The sequence below is a fragment of the Chinchilla lanigera genome, unplaced genomic scaffold (genome assembly GCF_000276665.1).
Source record: "Chinchilla lanigera isolate Chin_1 unplaced genomic scaffold, ChiLan1.0 scaffold00035, whole genome shotgun sequence".
NCBI classification, from domain to species: Eukaryota; Metazoa; Chordata; class Mammalia; order Rodentia; family Chinchillidae; genus Chinchilla; species Chinchilla lanigera.
This window is the reverse complement of record NW_004955436.1, coordinates 6,458,088-6,477,186: the sequence shown is the minus strand read 5'-3', so window position 1 is coordinate 6,477,186 and position 19,099 is coordinate 6,458,088. Positions and strand designations below refer to the sequence as shown.

The window sequence follows — 19,099 nt, the reverse complement described above, 5'->3', positions numbered from 1 at the left end:
ATTAATATAGTAATATAAAAGGCTAGATATAGGCTAGATATAAAAGGGGCTACAAATTTTGCTCTAGTTGCTCCTAGCAGTCCCCAGCTACACCTGTAACATTTTAATCTACAACCATGAGATGTGATTCCATCTCTCTCTGGGTGTTCCACAAATGTGTCTTTCAGCCTCTCCTAGTTACTGCCATTAAGTTATTCTAATGTACCTTTAAGCACCCGTCAGGTAAAGATGTGGCTTCTCATACAGGTGTTCCCAGAGGATAAAAATGTCAATAGAAATATTCTAGCTAGCTTTGCTACCTTTGCAGTATAAACTAACCTTCTGGTATCTATTTCAGACTATATGTTTATATTAGCTGGAGCCAGTCACTACAAAAGGTCTTCAGCTCCTCAAAACAGAAGCCAGCTCCAGGTCATTACCCCTTTAGTAAGAATTTATAATAGCTCACTGGTCATAAAAAAATAGTAGATATTTTTATTTATTGTATTCTTTGTCCATTGGTACAATCAACATAGCACATCAGGGGCTGGGGATTTAGCTCAGCGGCACAGCGCCTGCCTAGCAAGCGCAAGGTCGTGAGTTCGATTCCCAGTACCGGGGGGGAAAAAAAAAAAAAAAACTAAAACATAGCACATTGGCTTTCTTATTGACAAAACAGGAGGATAACAAGTTATATTTAGGTTGACACCGCTGGACAAATTGAGGTTAATTTTAAATATAAAAGGCTTAGGCTACCTAATTTTCTCTGACTTTCAAAACTTTTTGGAGCTAATATTTACTAATATTCTACTGTTAATTAATGTCCCTTGCTTTTTTGACATGGTTATAAAATAAAGCTTACCAGTCAGTGACTTGCTGACATTCTTGTCTTCTTTCCCAGACTATCAAAGTCTGGTGCTTCATTACATCAGAAAACACATCTTTCTTGATCAGTCAGTAAAACTTCTGCCTCTTGTGCAGGCAGGGTCTGTGCCCCATACAGCCTGAAGCTGCTCTAGAAGACAGACCTCCAGCCCCTCTGCGTCACTTTAAATTAAGGGACCAATGTCTCAGCAGGGAGGGCGAGGTGAGATAGAAGAAATAAAAAACAAAGATGGACAAGAGACAAAAATCATAATTTAAAAACTGTCCTTTGACACTGCAGTGTCAGGACATGAAGTTACCCAGGTTGTCCACGTCTGTACTCCCAGCTCGGCACATTCATGTTGCCTTTCTTCTAGGACCATCACACCCTAATGCCTTAAAGATGCTTTAGGACTACGAATTGGCTTAGTTGATAAAATAAAGAGCAGAACCCAACCTTAAGAAAGACAAACAGATTCAAAGATTTTAAAGAATTGTGTTTAGGCAAAACATCTTGAATCACCTGGCTTAAAAAATGAAAAATACAACAGATGGACCACGCCTTTCTCCTAAAAAACTGGCCATCCTTTCTCATGTAAAGTGAACCATTACCTTTTTACCTCTGAGAGTACCATCACTTTTCTCCTGGAAACCTAGTCCAAACGTTTCATAGATTCCCAAATTCCACAGATTTCTACACATATTCCCAGCTCCAGACTATAAAGAGCTTCTCTCCCTCACGAGGGCCTACATTGTATTTCTTGGAGTGTGTACTTTTAAAATTCTGCCTAATAAATCCTTTTAGGCCTTTCCAAAAAAAAAAAAAAAAAAAGGACCATCATAGAAGATGAAAAATGACCCAAATTAGTTTCAATATTTCGTGTTAGTCATCTCCATTCATGTAAGTATATGACTAGAAACAAACAGCTCTGATATATAGAAATCTGACTTCAATTAGACAATTTGCAGGTCCTTGCCTTGGTTCCTTCTTGTTACTGAGACAAAAATATCCAATACCCAAATTTAAAGGAGGAATGCTTTTTTTGCTCACAGCGTGCTCACAGCGGGTTCAGTGTGTAGTCAGCTGGCTCCCAGGCAGACTAACATGGCAGTGGGGAATCAGAGGAGAAACAGTCCATGGCAGGGCAGTCAGGAAGGCAGCAGCCTTCCCTGTGTTTCCCCTTTTATTCCATCCAGGCTCAAATAATCCCCTTCTCACTCAGAACTATCTTAAACCAGTCAGTGAACCACTTTAGTTATCACACACCCTTAATCCACATTCACACACCCTAGATCTGGCCGCCTCTGAAAAGCCCCACCTATGAGCGCACGAGGCTTCAGGGGGTGTCCAGACACAGCCCATAACAGGCTTTTTTATCATCAGTTAAGTTTAGGACATAAATCCTTCCATTCAGGTTCTAAGTTTACCTTTGTCCTGGCAATATTTCACCTATTAGCTTAATCTCATTTTGTGGCCTTCTCAGTACTAAATCAACTGAATATTCTGTTAGACTACACTATGTTTACCATATTGGGTTTTTTTTTTTTTTTTTTTTTTTTTTTGGTACCAGGAATCAAATTCATGACCCTGCACTTGCCAGGCAGGTGCTGGGCTGCTGAGTTATATGCCCGGCCCGTATGTTTACCATAAAACCCAAATAATCCACAGAATCTGACTGTCTTTACAGGAAGACATAGATGTCTTTGGATCAAAAATGTAATAATAAATGTTACCGTCACAAAGGAAAATGGATTTTACAGAAGATTTCAGGGTGTGTATAATCCTTCTGAAGGCAATCCATAAGCTCATCAACTCCCAAGTTGAGACTTCCTATTTCAGGGGGTACTGATAAGGAGATATGGTAGTCTCCTCTTACCCATGGGTTTTCTTTCCACAGCTTCAATTACCTGAGTCACCCACGGTCTGAAAATATCATATGGGAAATTCTGGAAATGAACAATTCATGTTGTGCACTGTTCTAAGTAATGCCATCTTGTTCTACCTTTTCTGGGACATGAATAATCACTTTAACCAGCATATCCACAATCTACACACTCCTATCTGTATGCTTCCGACTGCTGGTTACTAAGCAGCCTTCTCTGTTATAAGATCAACTAGAAGGGTATCAAGAGTGCTTCTGTCCACATGATGCTCTTACAGAAGCCTAAACCTGAGTCACAGAGCCTACATCCCTCACCTGTGACATCTCATAGACCATGTATCATCTCACACCATTATCATAAGAAGGGTGAGCACAGTACAGTAACCAATGTATGTGTTTATATCCTTCTCAAATCAAGGCTGCCATGTGGAGGAAAAATCCACGTTACAAATAAACATGTGAGGTTTTCTCATAAATTAAAAAAAAGTCTGACATTGCCTTTATCTGAAATAATATTAGTTTTATAATCAGTACAGAATGTAATTAGGAGAAGGGGACATAAACAGAATGAGGACGAGCTGTGTGTGTGTACCAGCTCCCCACAATGAGTGTCATCATTATGGACTGCAAACATGGACTCATAAAAATAGAAATTAAGAAAAAGGAGGAATCTCCTTAGAGGAAACACTTCCAGACTGTATAAAAGCATGGAGGCAGAAGCAGTCTTGTTATTCCACATGAAGTCAACAAGCAGGTCTTTGTTTAAGCAGTTCCGTTATCACTGTACTCTTACCAAAACAAAGACAAGAACAGCCACAATCAAAGTGAAACAGCCACTGTACAGTTCAGCCAGGACCTCAGGGCCTTTGCCATGAAAAGAGAGGAAGTGGAACTTAGACAAGAAAAGAAAACTCCTAACAAACAAGAGCTAGAAGGGCAGAGGCATCTGCGCAATTAATAGGAATAGAGTGGGGAAGCAAAGGAGTTACTGAAGCAATTCAACAAGTAGGAAGAGCATTAACTACAATTACCAAAAGATTCTTGCAACACCCCCTCGAACTAACAGGTGTTGCCTGGGAGGCCCTTGCTATCTCAGGGAAGGCGAGAGAAGAAACTCCTACTTGTTTTATCTGAGGAGCAAGATGAACCATTGAGCATCACAGTGAGGGAAGACCGTAAAAAGAAAGCACACGCCAAAAAACAAGACCAAACCAAAAAACAAGAAAAGAAGCAAGGAACGGTCAGTTTTCTTTAATAAACTGGTTCTGACAGTAAAACAGCTGTGGGCATCATCCCCAAAATGTTTCATTGTTGCTGAATTTTAAAAAAATAAAAAATACCACCCCAGGCCCAAAAGCCCCACCTATGTCCTAAGGCCCACTACCCAGAGGCAGAGAGAAGACCGTCAAAGAATGCTGAGCCCACCTTGCACAATTCCAAAGTCCCAAACCAGGACTCGTGCATGCCAGATTCTCCTGCACGACCTGACCTGCAGTGACTTCTCTTCACTTGGAGCTCACCGAAGGTTCATGCATATGCACTGCATCTCGTGCATACAAATACAACAGAGTGAATTATGGGAAAGGACTTGTGCAGGGGGCACAACTGACCTGACTCAGCCCCCGTCAATCACATTGTTAATCGCGCTGTGGAAGACCCAATGGGAGGTGCCCAGGCTTTTAAACGCTTAACCCCAAAGGCCTTCAGAGCTCTGGCCACTTCCCGCCTCTGCCTGCACAAGCCCATTCATTCTGAGCCTGATGAGAACTACCAGGCTTTCTTTTGCCTCTGTGCTCCACGTCTAATTCTGTGTTTGCTGTACACAAGGACCTAGAAACCCAATCAGGACCCCATCACCCACGGTCACAGCAGCACTGACGATCACTTTACCGCTCCACCCAGCCCAGGGACGCCTGTCACCAGTGGAATAAAACACGGGGCCCAGAGGAATGCACCATCTGACCACGCCACACCAGCCGTGACCTCCATGCCTGAGCCCACTCTGGACTCCGGGGACCCGCCTGTGGAGCTCAGCCGTGTGCCCGCATCCTCCTGCTGGCCTTGTTTTCTCCACGCGGCGCTCACCTCTTCACTCCTGTCAGCCACGCTCTGAGCCCTCCTCCTACCACGTTCACTGGCACTCCCTATTTCCATGACCGTGCGTGTTTGTGAGCTCACCCCAGCTCACTCAGAGAACTGCCCATCCTCCAACTTTCTCTCCTACCTCCCCTTCCCGCTTTTCAGAGGAAAGCCAAATTCCAGGTTTTCTAGTCTTATAAATACTGCTTTTTCTGCCTAGAACCACTTAAATCCACAGACAGCATCATATAATCTAGTTATACCTTATCCCTTAATCTCTACCTGGAGAGCCTGCTTTTTACCTCCTGAATTTCTAAACTTTCTAAGAAGATGGATCATGTGCTACTCTGTATAGACACTGTCTCTTTTCATACTGATTAGCATGGTGCTGAGCAAATATTTTGTGCTCAGTAAGTATTTTTAATAGACTAAGAACAGCTCTATCTCCTTGCTCAGTCCCTTAAACCAACTACTTATGGTTTGTTTGGTATGCTATAGTTTCTATCTAGATGAACCCCAAAGCCTCATGCACTCGTAGGAGAGGCTTTTCAAAGCTGGCTGGGTCTAGGGTGTGTGAATGTGGAGTAAGGGTGTGATCCTGGTACTAGATTAGTCCACTGACAGAGTTACCACAGTTCTGGGTGTAGGTCATGGGAAGCCCCACCCTGGGGACCGGTGGCACCACCCAAAAGGCTTTTAGCCTGGACAGGATGAAAGGAAAAGGAAGGTTCCCCGCTGCTTGCTTGCTGCCTCTGCCTGCCCTGCCATGGACTGTTTCTTCTCTGCCAGTCCCCTCTCCCATGTCACCCTGCCTTGGAGCCAGCCAACGATGGACTGAAACTTCTACACACTCTGGGCTAAAATAGACCTTCCTTTCACTTGTGGGTCTTTTGTCTCAGCAATGAGAAAGTAACTAAGACAGCATGCTAGAGAACGAATTCTCTCAGCTCTTACTATAATAAAAGAAGAGAAAGTGTGCCCAGGGGAAGAAATGATTTCTTTATATGAAAAACCTGCAGCTCATGAGTTTTCAATTCCACATGGGTTTCAATTTTTTTTATTCCAGATGATGTAACAAATTAACAGTAATTCCTCTATCTCACATGGTAAAGAACACTTTACTTGGCTGTGAGTGAGGCAGCAGCTCGGGGAGGGGCCTGGGACTGAGCCGGGTGACCATCCATAATGATAGGAAGTGAAATAGGGACAGACAGTGAGCTGGGACTTGGGCCCAAGGATGAACCTCCTCAGGCAGCATGGCCTGCACCCCCGCCCTGCTAAAGGGTGGTGCAGTCATCCCTACTAAGCTACTGAGTTCTGAGGAACTTAAAATGCAAAAGAGTCAGCTCTTTTCTCTAAATCCCCATTTCCTTTAAATACTACACGTTGAAGAACTGGGTTAGAAGCCTGAGTTTCAACTGGTCATTTTAAATCCACAGAACCACCTGACAACCGAGCAATTCCTGTGCTCTGTTCATCTATAATTAGCTCTGCATGGAGGGGCCGTGTGGCCACCCTCTCGGGACCCCTCCTGGAAATGCAGAAGCTGCTCTTCTCTCCAATAAAACCTCCCTGGCCTCCTTCATTGGTTCAGGACTTCACTCCCTCGGTGTCATGAGACCACGAGCTCGGTACATCCAACAGGGTCAGATGACAGAACTGTGCGGGAACAAGGACAGTTACAGCCTCAGATCAGCAGGCTGATGACCAGTCTGTGGGGAGACGGTCTGCTCGACAGCCTCCTCGGCATCCTGATCAAACCAGTGGGCTCCATCCAACCCGTGCAGACTACAACAAGCCGAAGGACACTAAGGGAGCCATCCAAAAGTTCCAGTCATATTTTTGCTTTTTAATTTAAACTTTATTAATTAATGATAGGAGAAGGTTTTGCAACCACTGATCACTGCAAAAGCAACGTTATTAAAACTGGCTTTATTTTTTTTTTTTTGAAAATTTTTGCTCAGTTCTTCAGAGCCCTGGGCTTCTATCCCATTTACTTTGACACTTTTTAACAACTGCTGTCACTGAATAGGCAGGGATGCGAAACAGTGCCCGGTAGCCTGTGCTTGCTCAATTATTATCTTTAGCTTTTTGTGTCTCATCTATCAGTTATGCAAAAACGGTTGCTCAAATGCAGCCAGTAGCTCTCTCTCTTCTCTGGTGATAACCAACTAGTCTTGCAACAAAACGGCAAGTACTACAGTTCTAAATTTTTAAACAGGTAGGTTAACCTCTTTGAAGTTCTTCCTCTGGATGACTTTGAAGCAGGAGAAAATTCTACTTGCAAATTTTTAAAGTCTATAAATACGCTCCCAGTTTTAAAAGAGAAAAGCTAGACAGAACAGATTTTTATCCCCCAAAATTTTAAAAACAAATAAATATATAAGAAAAGTCTTAAGAAAAAAATTTAAAAACTACTGTCCTTCCAGTATTTTCTTTCCCAGTCACTCCCTCTAAGCAGAGCAACGAGGTGAACCCATTTTCCTGCAATGACTCACGCTTATCCTTTTGTCAGAAACAATCTTGAGGAGGAAAAGTAATAGCACAGAGATGGGGACAACAACTAACTGCAGAACTAGTTAAGAAAGAACAGGGTGAAACTTGAACTCTTGGAGTTCCTACAAGGGCACCTCTTGTTGACAGTAAAATCCACCCCCCCACCACGGCCAGGCATGCACACAGAAAAGGTGCCGCACGATGCGGCCACATCAAAGTTGTTTCTGGTTGTACCCACCGGCTCTGTCCCGACAGACATCAACGAATAATTAACTACACGCTAAGCAGTAGTGAAATGGCTTATGAGCAACTGTTTCATTTTCTCTGCTGTTTTAAGGTGTTAAGCAACCAAGGCGGAAGGCTTGGTGAATGAACTTGCCACGCGCAACTCAGCACTAATGAGCCTCATGAACAAGGGGTACGGCCAGGAATCACATGAGGAAACCGGGCAAGCATGAACCCTGCACAAAGGGAAGTAATTTGCGAGGTGGCCTATAATTACCTCCTGAATCTTACAGTAGAGAATATTATGGAGGCAAATAGCTTAGGAAGATTTAAACAGGGATTAGTCATTCACATGAATGAGTAAGTCCCGAATTTAGTTACCTGAACTAAGAAAAAAAAAAAAGGCCACATTATGAAAGCAGTATTTCCCCTCTATTTCAGGGTGCACAGACTACTAACCAGGGAGAAACCTTTGAGTACAACGTATATGACTGTGGAGCTCTAACAGCTACCTATTTAGGAATGCACTACTCAATAAAATCATCCACACAAAGAGAACACAGTAAAAATCCAACAGCGGATCAATCTTTTGTAAAGATTAGCTAAACTGGTTAACTCTACAGTGTCATTAAATATAACAATACTTCTATATAGATCATGAGTATACTGCAAAAAAATCTGTTACATCAACTCTTTTTTAATCCCAAAAGACATCCTTAAATTTTTCAGGTAACTTTTCAACCACCAGTAAAATTTTGATATAATGGAAACTATAGTATGCAGGATAATTTTAAGCAGAGCTAGTCAATCAAAATAATCAGAAGCTGATCCCGACCTTTACATATTTCAGTTACAATGACAGAATCTAAAACATGTATCTTTTAAAGAGAATAGCTTTTATATAAACGGCTTAAAATGAAGCGAATACCTATTAAATTATTCAAAGATAAGCTCAAAAACCACAACACTAAAGTATGTTAAGCAATACAAAGATACGAGCTGGAAATATTTAATTGAAAGCCTGACAAGGCATGAAAAAAGTTTAGAAATGGATTAAAATTCAGGCTCCAAAGCTCTGCTACTTAAATTCACTCCATTCATGAGTTTTGCCTGAAGTAGTGTAACAGTCTTCGTACAAGGCTCCCAATCTTTCGACACCCTCCCGCAAAAGCTAGGGTCAACATCCCTTCCCTGTGAATCTGGGCAGGCTGTGAGCACTCTGCCTAGGAATGCTGAAGGACTTCGAATAGAGGGTGGAAAAGATCACATCCTCTCCACCAGCACCCGTGGGATGCTGGCCTAGGGGAAGAAAGTCTCTGGGTCAGAAGCCCCGAGCCTGCGGTGCAGATGCAGGCAGGTGCCTGCTCTGTTCCAAGCACTGGCTGCTGCTCCCAACAAAGCCCAGCCACAGGACAAAGCCAGCTGTGAGTCTGACTCAGTGTCAGGGGCAAGATAAAATGTTTGCTTCGGGTCCCTGGATTCCAGAGAAACGTGCCACCCAGGGCACAGCAGCCAGAGGAGGAGAAACTCTGGTGAGAGGTGGGGCCAGGTGGGGCGCTGCAGGCGAAAACCTCACCTTGGTGTTGATCCTTCACCACATTCAACTATAAACATGTTCCGGAGCAGGACGTGCAAAGTTTAGATTCAACTACTCGCCTTACTTTTCCCGCCTACCAAGACATCCACTTCATTTTTCCATCATTCTCCCAGTCTGTAGCGAGTATTTACTGAACATTCCTTCTGCTTCTGGCTCTGTGTTAGGGTGGCTGCATGAAAACAGTACAGAGCAAGGAGCCAGTCACAGAGGCCTCATCAAACATCGACTGTCCCAGAAACACAGCACTATGAGGGCCCAAGACGGTGCTGGCCGAGTGGAGCCATCTGCGAGGCCCTGGCAGCAGTGCTGCACGCTGCCGACCAAGTCGAGACTGAGAATTGAAGGCTGAGGAGCAATCAGCCACAAGAACAGCACCATGGCTAGGGAGAGGAAGGCTGGGTGACAGGAGGGACTGACTGGACGGCAGGGCTCAAGTCCCGCAGCACCCAGGAACTGAGATCCTCGTGTGAAGCAACAGGAAGGCCTTACAGGTTTTTAAGCAAGAGAATGGAGGGAGATGTGGAGATTTCATTCTAAACAGTCACATTCACAATTCATAACACTAAATCTCGGAAGCAGCCTATACATCCATCACCAGATGAGTGGATAGAGAAAACATGGTATCTACACACGATGGAGTACTATTGTGCCAGAAAGAAAGATAAATTTGAGGCATCCATAGGCAAATGGATGCACCCAGAGACCATAATGTTAAATAAATTAAATGACAGGCAGAAGCTTCAACATCACATATTTTTCTTGCAAAATAGAGCAAAATAATAGGTAACAGGAAGTAGGGAGTGAGATGGATCTTTCTGAAAGGGAAGGGATCGAGAGACAGAGGGAGTGGGAGGGGGAGGGAGGAAAGGGAGAGGAGCTGAGAGAAGGAATGGAGATGTGTTATGAACATGTGCAAACTGCACACAAGGAATATGAACACTGTGCACTGCACACATGGACTAATAAGATGAAGAAAAGTTTTAAGAAGATCACACTGATGATCTGTGCTAATCAGCTTTCTGTTACTATGACAAAGTACCTGGGATAAGCACCTCACAAGGATGAAAGGTTTATTCTGACTCATTGCTTCAGAGGCTTCAGTGCACTGTCACTCAGCCATGGTGCTTCGGGCCAATGGTGTGACCGGGCATCACTGGGACCAGAGAAGTCTGCACTCACAGCATCCAGGAAGCGAGAGAGGGGAGGGCCGGGGTCCCAATCACTTCCATCTACCTGGCTCTGCCTCCTAAACATTACACTTCCTCCCAACAGGGCCCAACCAGAAACCAGGCCTTCAACACCTGGCATCTGGAGGTCAAGCAAGATCAAAGTACATCACCATCTAGCTATGGCGACGGTACTGACCACATGCCCTCAGCATATTAAGTTTTTATGGAATAAAAAAATTCATTCCACACCTACTTATTCCATGCCCATGGCACTCAAAGGGCCAGAAAATAATCAGAAAAAGTAAGACTTGTAAATTCTTTACAAGCACTGAATTTCATTGTCTAATGGGAGCACACAGCAGGAAAGAGAAATTTAAGCACAGTGAAATAAGTAGAATGTTACAGCAAGAATCCTGTATTGTTTGAAAACCTCAGGTAAAGAGGATTATCAAAGAATACAGGAAGGATGTTTAATTCAGGCTCCAGAGTCAGACCTTGAAGAATGAGCTGACACTCGAAGAAGGTACAAGGACCAAAGAGACAGAGAGAGCTGGAGCTGCCAGGAGAGAAACAGAGTTCTCACAGGACAGAAGTTCATGCTATGAAACCCAAAACTGTATAACTAAGAGCCGCATGCAGTGTTCAGAGAACAAAACAAAGTTTAACACGGCTGCGGGCTTGAGAGGTACTTGAAAAGACAAAGCTTGGAGAGGCACACAAGAGTCAGCTCACACAGGGACATGTAAACACGGGGAGAAAGTTTATGTTCTACTCCACAGGTAAGGGGTTGATGGTGAGAGACTCAGAACAGTGCCAAGAACAGACTTGCATTTTGTAAAGAACGCTCTGCCTCTGGCACAGGGAATGTGTCGGAGATGACTGAGATTGGGCACTCGGACCAAAGAGGAAGTGACTGCTAGAATCCAGGAGAAATGCAGTGCCCTGAGCAGGGGAAGGGGCAGCAGAAATGGGGGAAGTTAGAGAAGAGTCTCAGGGTATTTGAGGGTGTCCACGTGCGAGGGTAAGGGGGTGGGAGGGAAGAAAGGGAAACTCAGTGACAATCCCCAAGTTTGCAACCTGGGTGTATCAGATGGCAGCAGAAAATCCCAGAAGCGGGGCACGGCCTTGGGAGTACGGGAAGGAAGAGGAGGGAGGTGGAAACGGGCTTTGAGACGTTAAGTTCCAGGGAGCTATGGGTCAGATATCCAGCTAAAACTGCCAGGAGAGAGACGGATGCATGGTACCAGAGCAACTTCAAGGGGTCAGAAATAGGATTTGGGAGTCAACAGTAGACAGTGTTCCTTTAACCCAAAGGAGCAAAGGAAACGGCCTCAGTAATCATGCATAACGTGGAAAGCGAGGGGATGGATAGAGGGCAGAGAGCAACATTGAGATATGGTAAAATTAGAGAAAAGGCGCAGATGGAAACACAAGTCCTGAGCAGAAAGTTAGCCAGCAAACACTACACTTAAGTGAGTCAAGCCATAGCTTTTCTACCTAAATTCCTCTCATTCTCCCACATGGCCATGAGGTTGAGTTGATACAAATCTTTCCCTGGATCTAAGCTTGAGAAAGAGCCTTCTACTTCCTCAAAACATGTAATTAAGTTTCTTTTCTTTTTGGATTGGAAGAGTTGCAATCTGCTACCACACGGACATGAACCCAAAAGAGAAAGAATGTTGTGATCCTGCCCAGGAGATAATAAATTTAAAGCATACAAAGGGCCATGGATTTCAGAGCCCAATGGACCTGACTTTAGACCTCACTCTTGGCATTTCCTGGCTTTGTGAAGCTGGGCAGGTTGCTGAACCGCTCTCATCTTCAGTGTCCTCCTGTAACTACTACCAGAACGGAGCTGTTCCTGCTCTCTTGAACCCAGTCTAATCAGAAGGCAGAGCCACAGCTGCCAGTGCAAACAGGCGGGCTGTGGCTACCCGGGACTTCCTTGGTGGGAAAAGAGCTGGTGAATTTCAGTCCTCATCATGTTGGGACTCATAAACACTAGACACGGAAGACCTGTCCTTCCTTTTTGAGACTCTGTCACTGTTTGACTTCCGGGGCAGCAGCAGCGTGTCTCCACTCTCTTCCTGCCTAACTGGCCCTGGCTGGTTGCTTCATGGGTCTCAGACTCCGTCCTTCCCTCGCTGTCATGCTCAGAGTCAATCTTCAAATCTCCTTCGCTACCACCATTCCCAGGGAGACACCACTGAGGCTTGTGGTGTTAAGGACCATTTATGTTCAGATTTGCATCTGCTGTCACATCGCTCTTCTGAAAGCTAGACACTAACTTCCTACAACATGCTCTCAAGAATGTCTAAACAGCCTTCCAAATACCTCACTCTCTGAACCCACTCTTCCCACGCCATGGTGATGCCCGATGACACTGCTGGCTGAGTGACGATGCACTGAAGCCTCTGAAGCTGTGAGTCAGAATAAACCTTTCCTCCTTGTGAAGTGATTATCCAAGGCGCTTTGTCACAGTAATGGAAAGCTGACTAACACAAGTCATCAGTGTTTTTCTTATTAAAGGGCAACTCCATTCTTCCAATTGATGGGGTCAAAGCCTGAGTCACCCTTAACTCTTCTTGTCTCACCCACAGCCTGTCATCTCCACATTCTGTCAGCTCTCACTGCACACTGCGTTCGTGTTCAAACAGCCCAAACCACACAAACCCCTAGGGCCCCATCCACACTGTAGCCTTTCTCCTCAGGAATACTGCCATAGTCCTCTAATTGATGCTTCTGCTTCCTCAACCCCTGCCATGGTTCTCCACAAGAAGACGATCATTTCTTGTCAAGGATGGCCACATGCGGCCGCTCCTCTGCTCAGCACTTCCACCTGCTTCCTGTCTCACTCAGGAAATGCAGGTTCTTGACGGCCTTGCATCCCTGCCTAACCAGCTTTGTCCACCCCTTCTGTAAGGGTGGAAAACCCCTCCAGCCACACACATCTCCCTGCTGATCAGGGACCTCCCCGGGCCCCCTCTTGCTCTGAAACTCTGTATTTTCTGTTCTCTTCAATAGCCACATACTCTGTCCCCTCGCTCTGTTGTGAAATTCATAACTGAAAAACTACCCTGTACAAGAAACTCTTCAGAGCCACTCCACCTTCAAAACCATAACTGCGCCAAGAACAATGCCTTCCTTGGGGTTTCCTAGCACCCCTCCCTGTTTTTCTTTCTCTGTGTCCCTTATTATCTCTGATATACTCAGTAATTTACTTATGTTATCTGCTGTTTCCTTCGCAGACTGGCACGCAAATTCAGTGAAGCCAGGGCCTTTATCTAGTTTAATTCCTTCTGTGCCAGCACCTACAATAGTGCTGGTTATGCAATAAATATTTAACACATATGCAAATCAGAATTAAATGATAAATTATGTACAAGAAGGGCTAGAATACAGATGCTCAGTAAGTGGTTATTACCTGGATATGCACAAATTTAGGTATAACTATTCCAAAATTGATGCAGGAAACCGAACTAATAAAGTTGACAGGGATGATACACTATATGGTATGATATACTATACTGGCATGATATACTATAAGTTGTTTTTCCACAGCCAATGAATTTTTATTTTGAGACAGAGTTTAATTTGAGAAGGGTCATTTCAACTCTGACAAAGTAAATTTGAACAAAAGAAATACATTTTTAAAAAACCACTGCGACTTTAGGGGTTACGGGTTTAGCTCAGTGATAGAGAACACAATTTGTTCGTATGTGTGAGCTCTGGGATTAGTCTCCAGTGCCCCCCCCCAAAATATTACCACTTTAAAGATTTGCCACGTTGTCAACGAAGAGGCAAAATGAACTTAGCAGAAGCATATTGTCTTTTAAAGTAGGGCAGTAAATATTTTGTTGGATTAAACATAATAGGAGGACCAGTACTGTGTTAAAAAAATGTTAGTTGGTATCCCAGAACTGTTTAATAAAAACCTTCCAGAAAGGATGAGGAAAGGACAAAGAGATCCATAAATATAAAGAGGAAGAACGCTTTTTTGAATATAACTCTGGAAAAAATACTTACAAATCTGTAAGATAATCCTTTATGGCATTTAATACATCTACAAAGTATCTCAAGTGGTTGGTGTACTTGTCCCCAATAATTGTTGAAGTGCATAGAGGGTATAGAGAGTATAGAGGGTATACAGAGCATAGAGGGTAGGTGCAGAAGCCAGTGGGAGGAGTCACCCTCTATGTGTCCATACTGCCCATCACAAACTCTTAATGAAAAGCAGGGAGTTCACGCTCTGAGGACTTCCTCTGTGTGTCTCTTCTATCAGGAGTAAGCAACAGCTTTTAAGTACAAAAGCAGAGCTCCACTGAAGGAGGAAAAAAAGTCACACCGGAGAGGCGTCGGGTGACACCGCAGTCAGTGGGGCTTGTAAGGTTACTCGAGATCTTTGAGGCTGATGCAGGTTTCTCAGGCAGCCCCAGATCCAAGAGATGGAAAGCAGAGGAGCAGACCCGAGCGGCGGGAGCATCAGGACCTGCTGACCCCGGGGCTCAGCACTGCCCAGGGAATTCCTCTGCACAGATCCAGGACCATGAAGAGCAGATGGCCAAGAGAGGCAGAAAAGGGAAGAAGTTATGAAAGCGAAAAGAAGTAAAGAACCAAGAGGACAATAAAAGTGTGAATCAGGAAGGCATGAAACCAAGCAGTGCTCCATCTCCCAAACGCACAAAAATATAGGTGCTTACACGGCCTTAACTCTCACTTTTAAAATTCAGAGAGTGAGTTCAAAATAGATTTCAGTGTTATGCCACTCTTCACACGTTCGGGACTACCAAAATCTCACCCAGCAAGATGGGATCTGTAGCTTCACCTGCGTGAAGACAACAGCATGCAAAGTCCATACTGAGCCAGGTGGTTCCTAAAGATATTCAGGTTGTTTAGGGCTTAAAAGGAAAAAAAGGTTACATTGTACCCACAAGAGCTCGGCGTGTAAGAGTCAGATGTTTGCTTTCACCCACACGTTTCTGCTCCAAAAATGAGCACAGCATGGTCAGTTTAGAGCATTAGCCTCCAGCAGCTGTTTTGCTCACAACTGGTAGCAGAATGTGCCCCGCGTCTCTATTAATACTCACTGGACAGGTGTATACGCTCCACGTCCCGCGCATCTGCCAGACCCTGGGGGGTTTAAGCAGAGCAGTGATGGACCCAACAGCTGCCACCTTCAGCAAGCCGGTCAGCACGCGGGCAATATTAATAATATGTCAGATCTGTGACACAGTTCCCTACCTAAATCAAAATGGCAAAGGAAGCATACTTGTGGAGGATTTCTGAGATGACCATAAAATTCTGTGACGTGAAAGGCAACAGATAATCTCCGTTCCTAGGAGGAGGCGGGAAAGGCCAAGCCAGCTGAGGTCAGCACTTTCAAGAGCTTCAGCTATTCCTGGGACTGCGTGGAGCCCCACCCAGGCCCTGCTCACTGGAAACGCACTGCTCACACGTACACACAAAGGGTGTGTGTACCCGGGCGATGCACACCAGTGTAATTCCCGTCGCCTTGGGGCACGGCAGCCTCTCCACACCGACTATGGTGCGAGGCGTTCTAATCTGACTCAGCCCTCCCCATGAAGATCAGCACTCTGCCTGCAACACCAGCAAGCCACTAAGAAGGGCTCCCCTAGCCCCACTCAGAGGTAAGTGGGGAAGAACCACGCTCTGCGAACGAAACCAAGATGGAGCTGTGTGAGTCACCCCCTAATCCCTCAGGTCTGCACTGAAACACTGGCCTCCCCTCCCCACCACCCTCTGCCATCTCTTCAGATCCTGGCACGAATGGACACAGACCAAACCGTCTAAAACAGCATCCCTCTCTTCCTTCAAAGAACTCAGCATCTCCTTTTACAAGAATGTTCATGTAACCAGGCAATATTCCAGCGCACATTTTATATGCATTTTCAGCGCTAGGATATGATGCTTACTAGAGACAATGGTGTATTTCCTTAAATGGTATTAAATAAGGTGCTACGTATATGGCACAAACTCTAAAAAATAGTGAAAAAAGTCATAGTATGTTTTTAAGTAGATCATTTATCTTCAAAAGATCACAAGAGTCCTGAGAGTTACGGCTTGCCACATTTGCTCTTCTCAAACTTAAAACAAGAAAGTCTTGCAAGACAGGAAAGAGAGCACTCAATACATCCTATTGATCTGGTTCAGCAAAGCAGCAAATAAATACACAGTTAGATGTTACTCTGCTCCAGCACTGCCGCGTTAGTATAGATCACTGCTCTGCGATTATTCTCATGGATGAGGAAATCAAGACCCAGGAGGAAGCCACAGAGAAACACAGACACCCTGCGTGGAAGCGACTTGAGCACGAAGAGTCAGATCAGAGATATTCTAACACGAGCCCATGCTTTTATGCCACTGAAGAAAAGCTAATTTTTTGAAAGCTAAGAAAGTATATTCAAACTCTTCACTCCAAACTGAAGCACAAACTTAACAAATCTTTGTCTGCTTTAAGTTTCTGTCCTAAATACCAAGAAGCTCAGAGTAGTAGAATTGAGCGCCAAAGCGGAACACCATTCCAACCCTTGGGTTCTGGGGTGGTCTCCGGTTCTTCACGGAGTCAGTAGCTGCTGGCTGCACCCCTGTGGGATGCCAGACACCGCCAGGGTGCAGAACAATCCTGCTAGTGTGCCTGTCTGCATGGAATTTAACTGCTTGAGTACAAGAGCGGCTCCGCTCAAAGAAAATCAAAAGCAGGAAGAGAGATGGGCGTGTGGGTGATGCTCCTCAGACAGATGACATCCGGGGACAGCGAAGGGGATGGGCAAATGCAAAAGCCCCTGGTCGGAAGCATGCCTGGTGTTCTGCATTCAAATTGTGTTGTTCCTTATTTTACAGAATTTCTATTTTTTTTTCTTTATTGAAAGTTCTGTCCAACATTTGGGGAGAAAATTGGAAACATTCATGTCACAGATACTGCAGGGCAATGTCACACCTCCCTCCCATCTCTTCCTTTTTTTATTACAGGTTCAAACACTAACTTCCGAAAGCTAATGCAGGACACCCAAGGAAAGGAAGGAAGGAAAGAAACTGCTCTGGGGAAAGGGCTCCCTGAGGGAAATCGAGCTGGTAGGCGGAGTCCCCAGCCCACAATGACTTCTGCCTTGAACTTGCAAACCCACTGGTAACTGTATCCAGCATAAAACAGTTTAGTGCTACAAGGCATTGTTACCCTGTTTACATTCAAGCGCTACTTTGTAGGTTTAGAGTACAGGTCTGCTTTCACAGTGACTTCTTTGGAGCAAGGCCCACACCGCAGAATGACCCACACCCACCCAGGGAGGGCAGCATTATGTCTGAAAGTGATGTCACAGAAATGACCACAAGCTGCGGACAGTCCTCCTGTTCTAAGCGTCCCTTTGTGGACAAAGCCTGAAAGACACATCATCGTCTCTCCCACACGGCTTTTGCAGCGATCTGAGCCAAAGAACCGCTCGGGTAAAGTCCCACTCTCAGCTTCCTCCTGTGCACAACACGCTCTTTCAGGCTGGACCCACGCTTGGATCAGCCAGAGAGCACACACGAGCCGCACTGCGAGCAGGCCTGTTCGCTTCACTTCAGCCAGGGATGAACCCTGCACACGAAACGACCAGATTTGGAACGAAAGACACTGCCCAGACAGCCAGCAAGACAGACACGTAGAACAACCTCGGCGCACGTAAGCCACGGAGACGGGTTTGGAAAGTCTCTCGGCAGGGCCGCAGGATGAGGTCAGGCTTCCCCCGGGAGCTGGCACCTGGCCACCCGAGGTTTTGAAAGAGGAACAGGCCCGGGACAATCGGAGAAGGGATCAAAGGGCACGAGGGATTGTGCGGAACCCTGGCTGCGACGTCACTGCCCCCCCAAACGGCTGCCAGACCGCAGTCGCCCTCCCGAAGGTGGGAGGCTCTGCTTTTCAAGCTTTCCAAGAAAAAAAACAAAAACAACGAGGTCTCCCGCGGGAGGGCGCGGAGGGAAGTTCTACTGCACCGCTCTCAGACCTCTCTGCCTCCCTGCGCGTTGTTTTGTTTCTCTCTTAAAGAAATAAAAGGTCTGGGCTTGCCTCCAGCGTGGAGTGGAGCAAAGCACTCCAACTCTACTACTGAAAAGGCAGACCGAAAAGTGGGCCAGAACCAAGGAGTACTTTTAAGCTTTTCTGGAACGTATAAAGGAAGCAGATCTCAAAAGTCCAGAGTCACGGGCTCGGCTGCTCACTCCAACCCTGCTCTTGCGCAGCTCCGTAAATATTTATCTTATGCCCACTGTCTGTTAGTTTCTGGGATTCCAGGCCAGTGAGGCAGTCCGCTCCGTGCTGGGAGCAAGCTCCTGCCCGCAGTCTGGTCGAAGAGTCAGGCAGAGGGCGACACGCTGTCCACCTCGTTCCTTTAGGGCTGCCAGGCAAAACCTGAACCTCCGAGCAGAGTTAAACTCCAGGCGGGCGAACCGCCGCCGAGGGCCAAACACAGTTAAAAAGGCCCGGGAGGGGAGCCGCGGTCGGGCTCGCGGGGCGCCCTCGCCTCCTCGGGGCGCGGCGGCGGGCAGGGCAGGCCGTGGCCCAGGGCCGGGGCGCAGGGGTCAGGGGCGCGGAGGTCCGCGCGCAGGGGAGCAGTGCAGGGGGCGGGGGCGCAGCGGGCCGGGCGCAGGGTCCCTACCTGCGCGCTCAGGTAGATTCGGAGGCACTCGGCGCACACCGCCTTCTTGCAGCAGGGCAAGGGCTCGATGGGCTTGTCTTCCAGGCACACCCGGCACAGGAGCACCGTGAGGGGCGCGAGGGGACCCCCGCCCCCGCCCAGGCCGGGCCCCGG

The 19,099-nt window shown here is 46.0% G+C and overlaps 1 protein-coding gene across 1 annotated transcript in view; it reads right to left on the bottom strand.

The window, feature by feature from the left end:
- The window catches only part of Rnf217 (ring finger protein 217), a gene marked incomplete at its 5' end in the record, with an annotated part of 108,025 nt that extends 88,926 nt beyond the window's left edge, over positions 1–19,099 (bottom strand). The window contains 1 exon segment of the mRNA XM_013516659.1: positions 18,947–19,099. Coding sequence (XP_013372113.1) covers positions 18,947–19,099 — 153 coding nt within the window.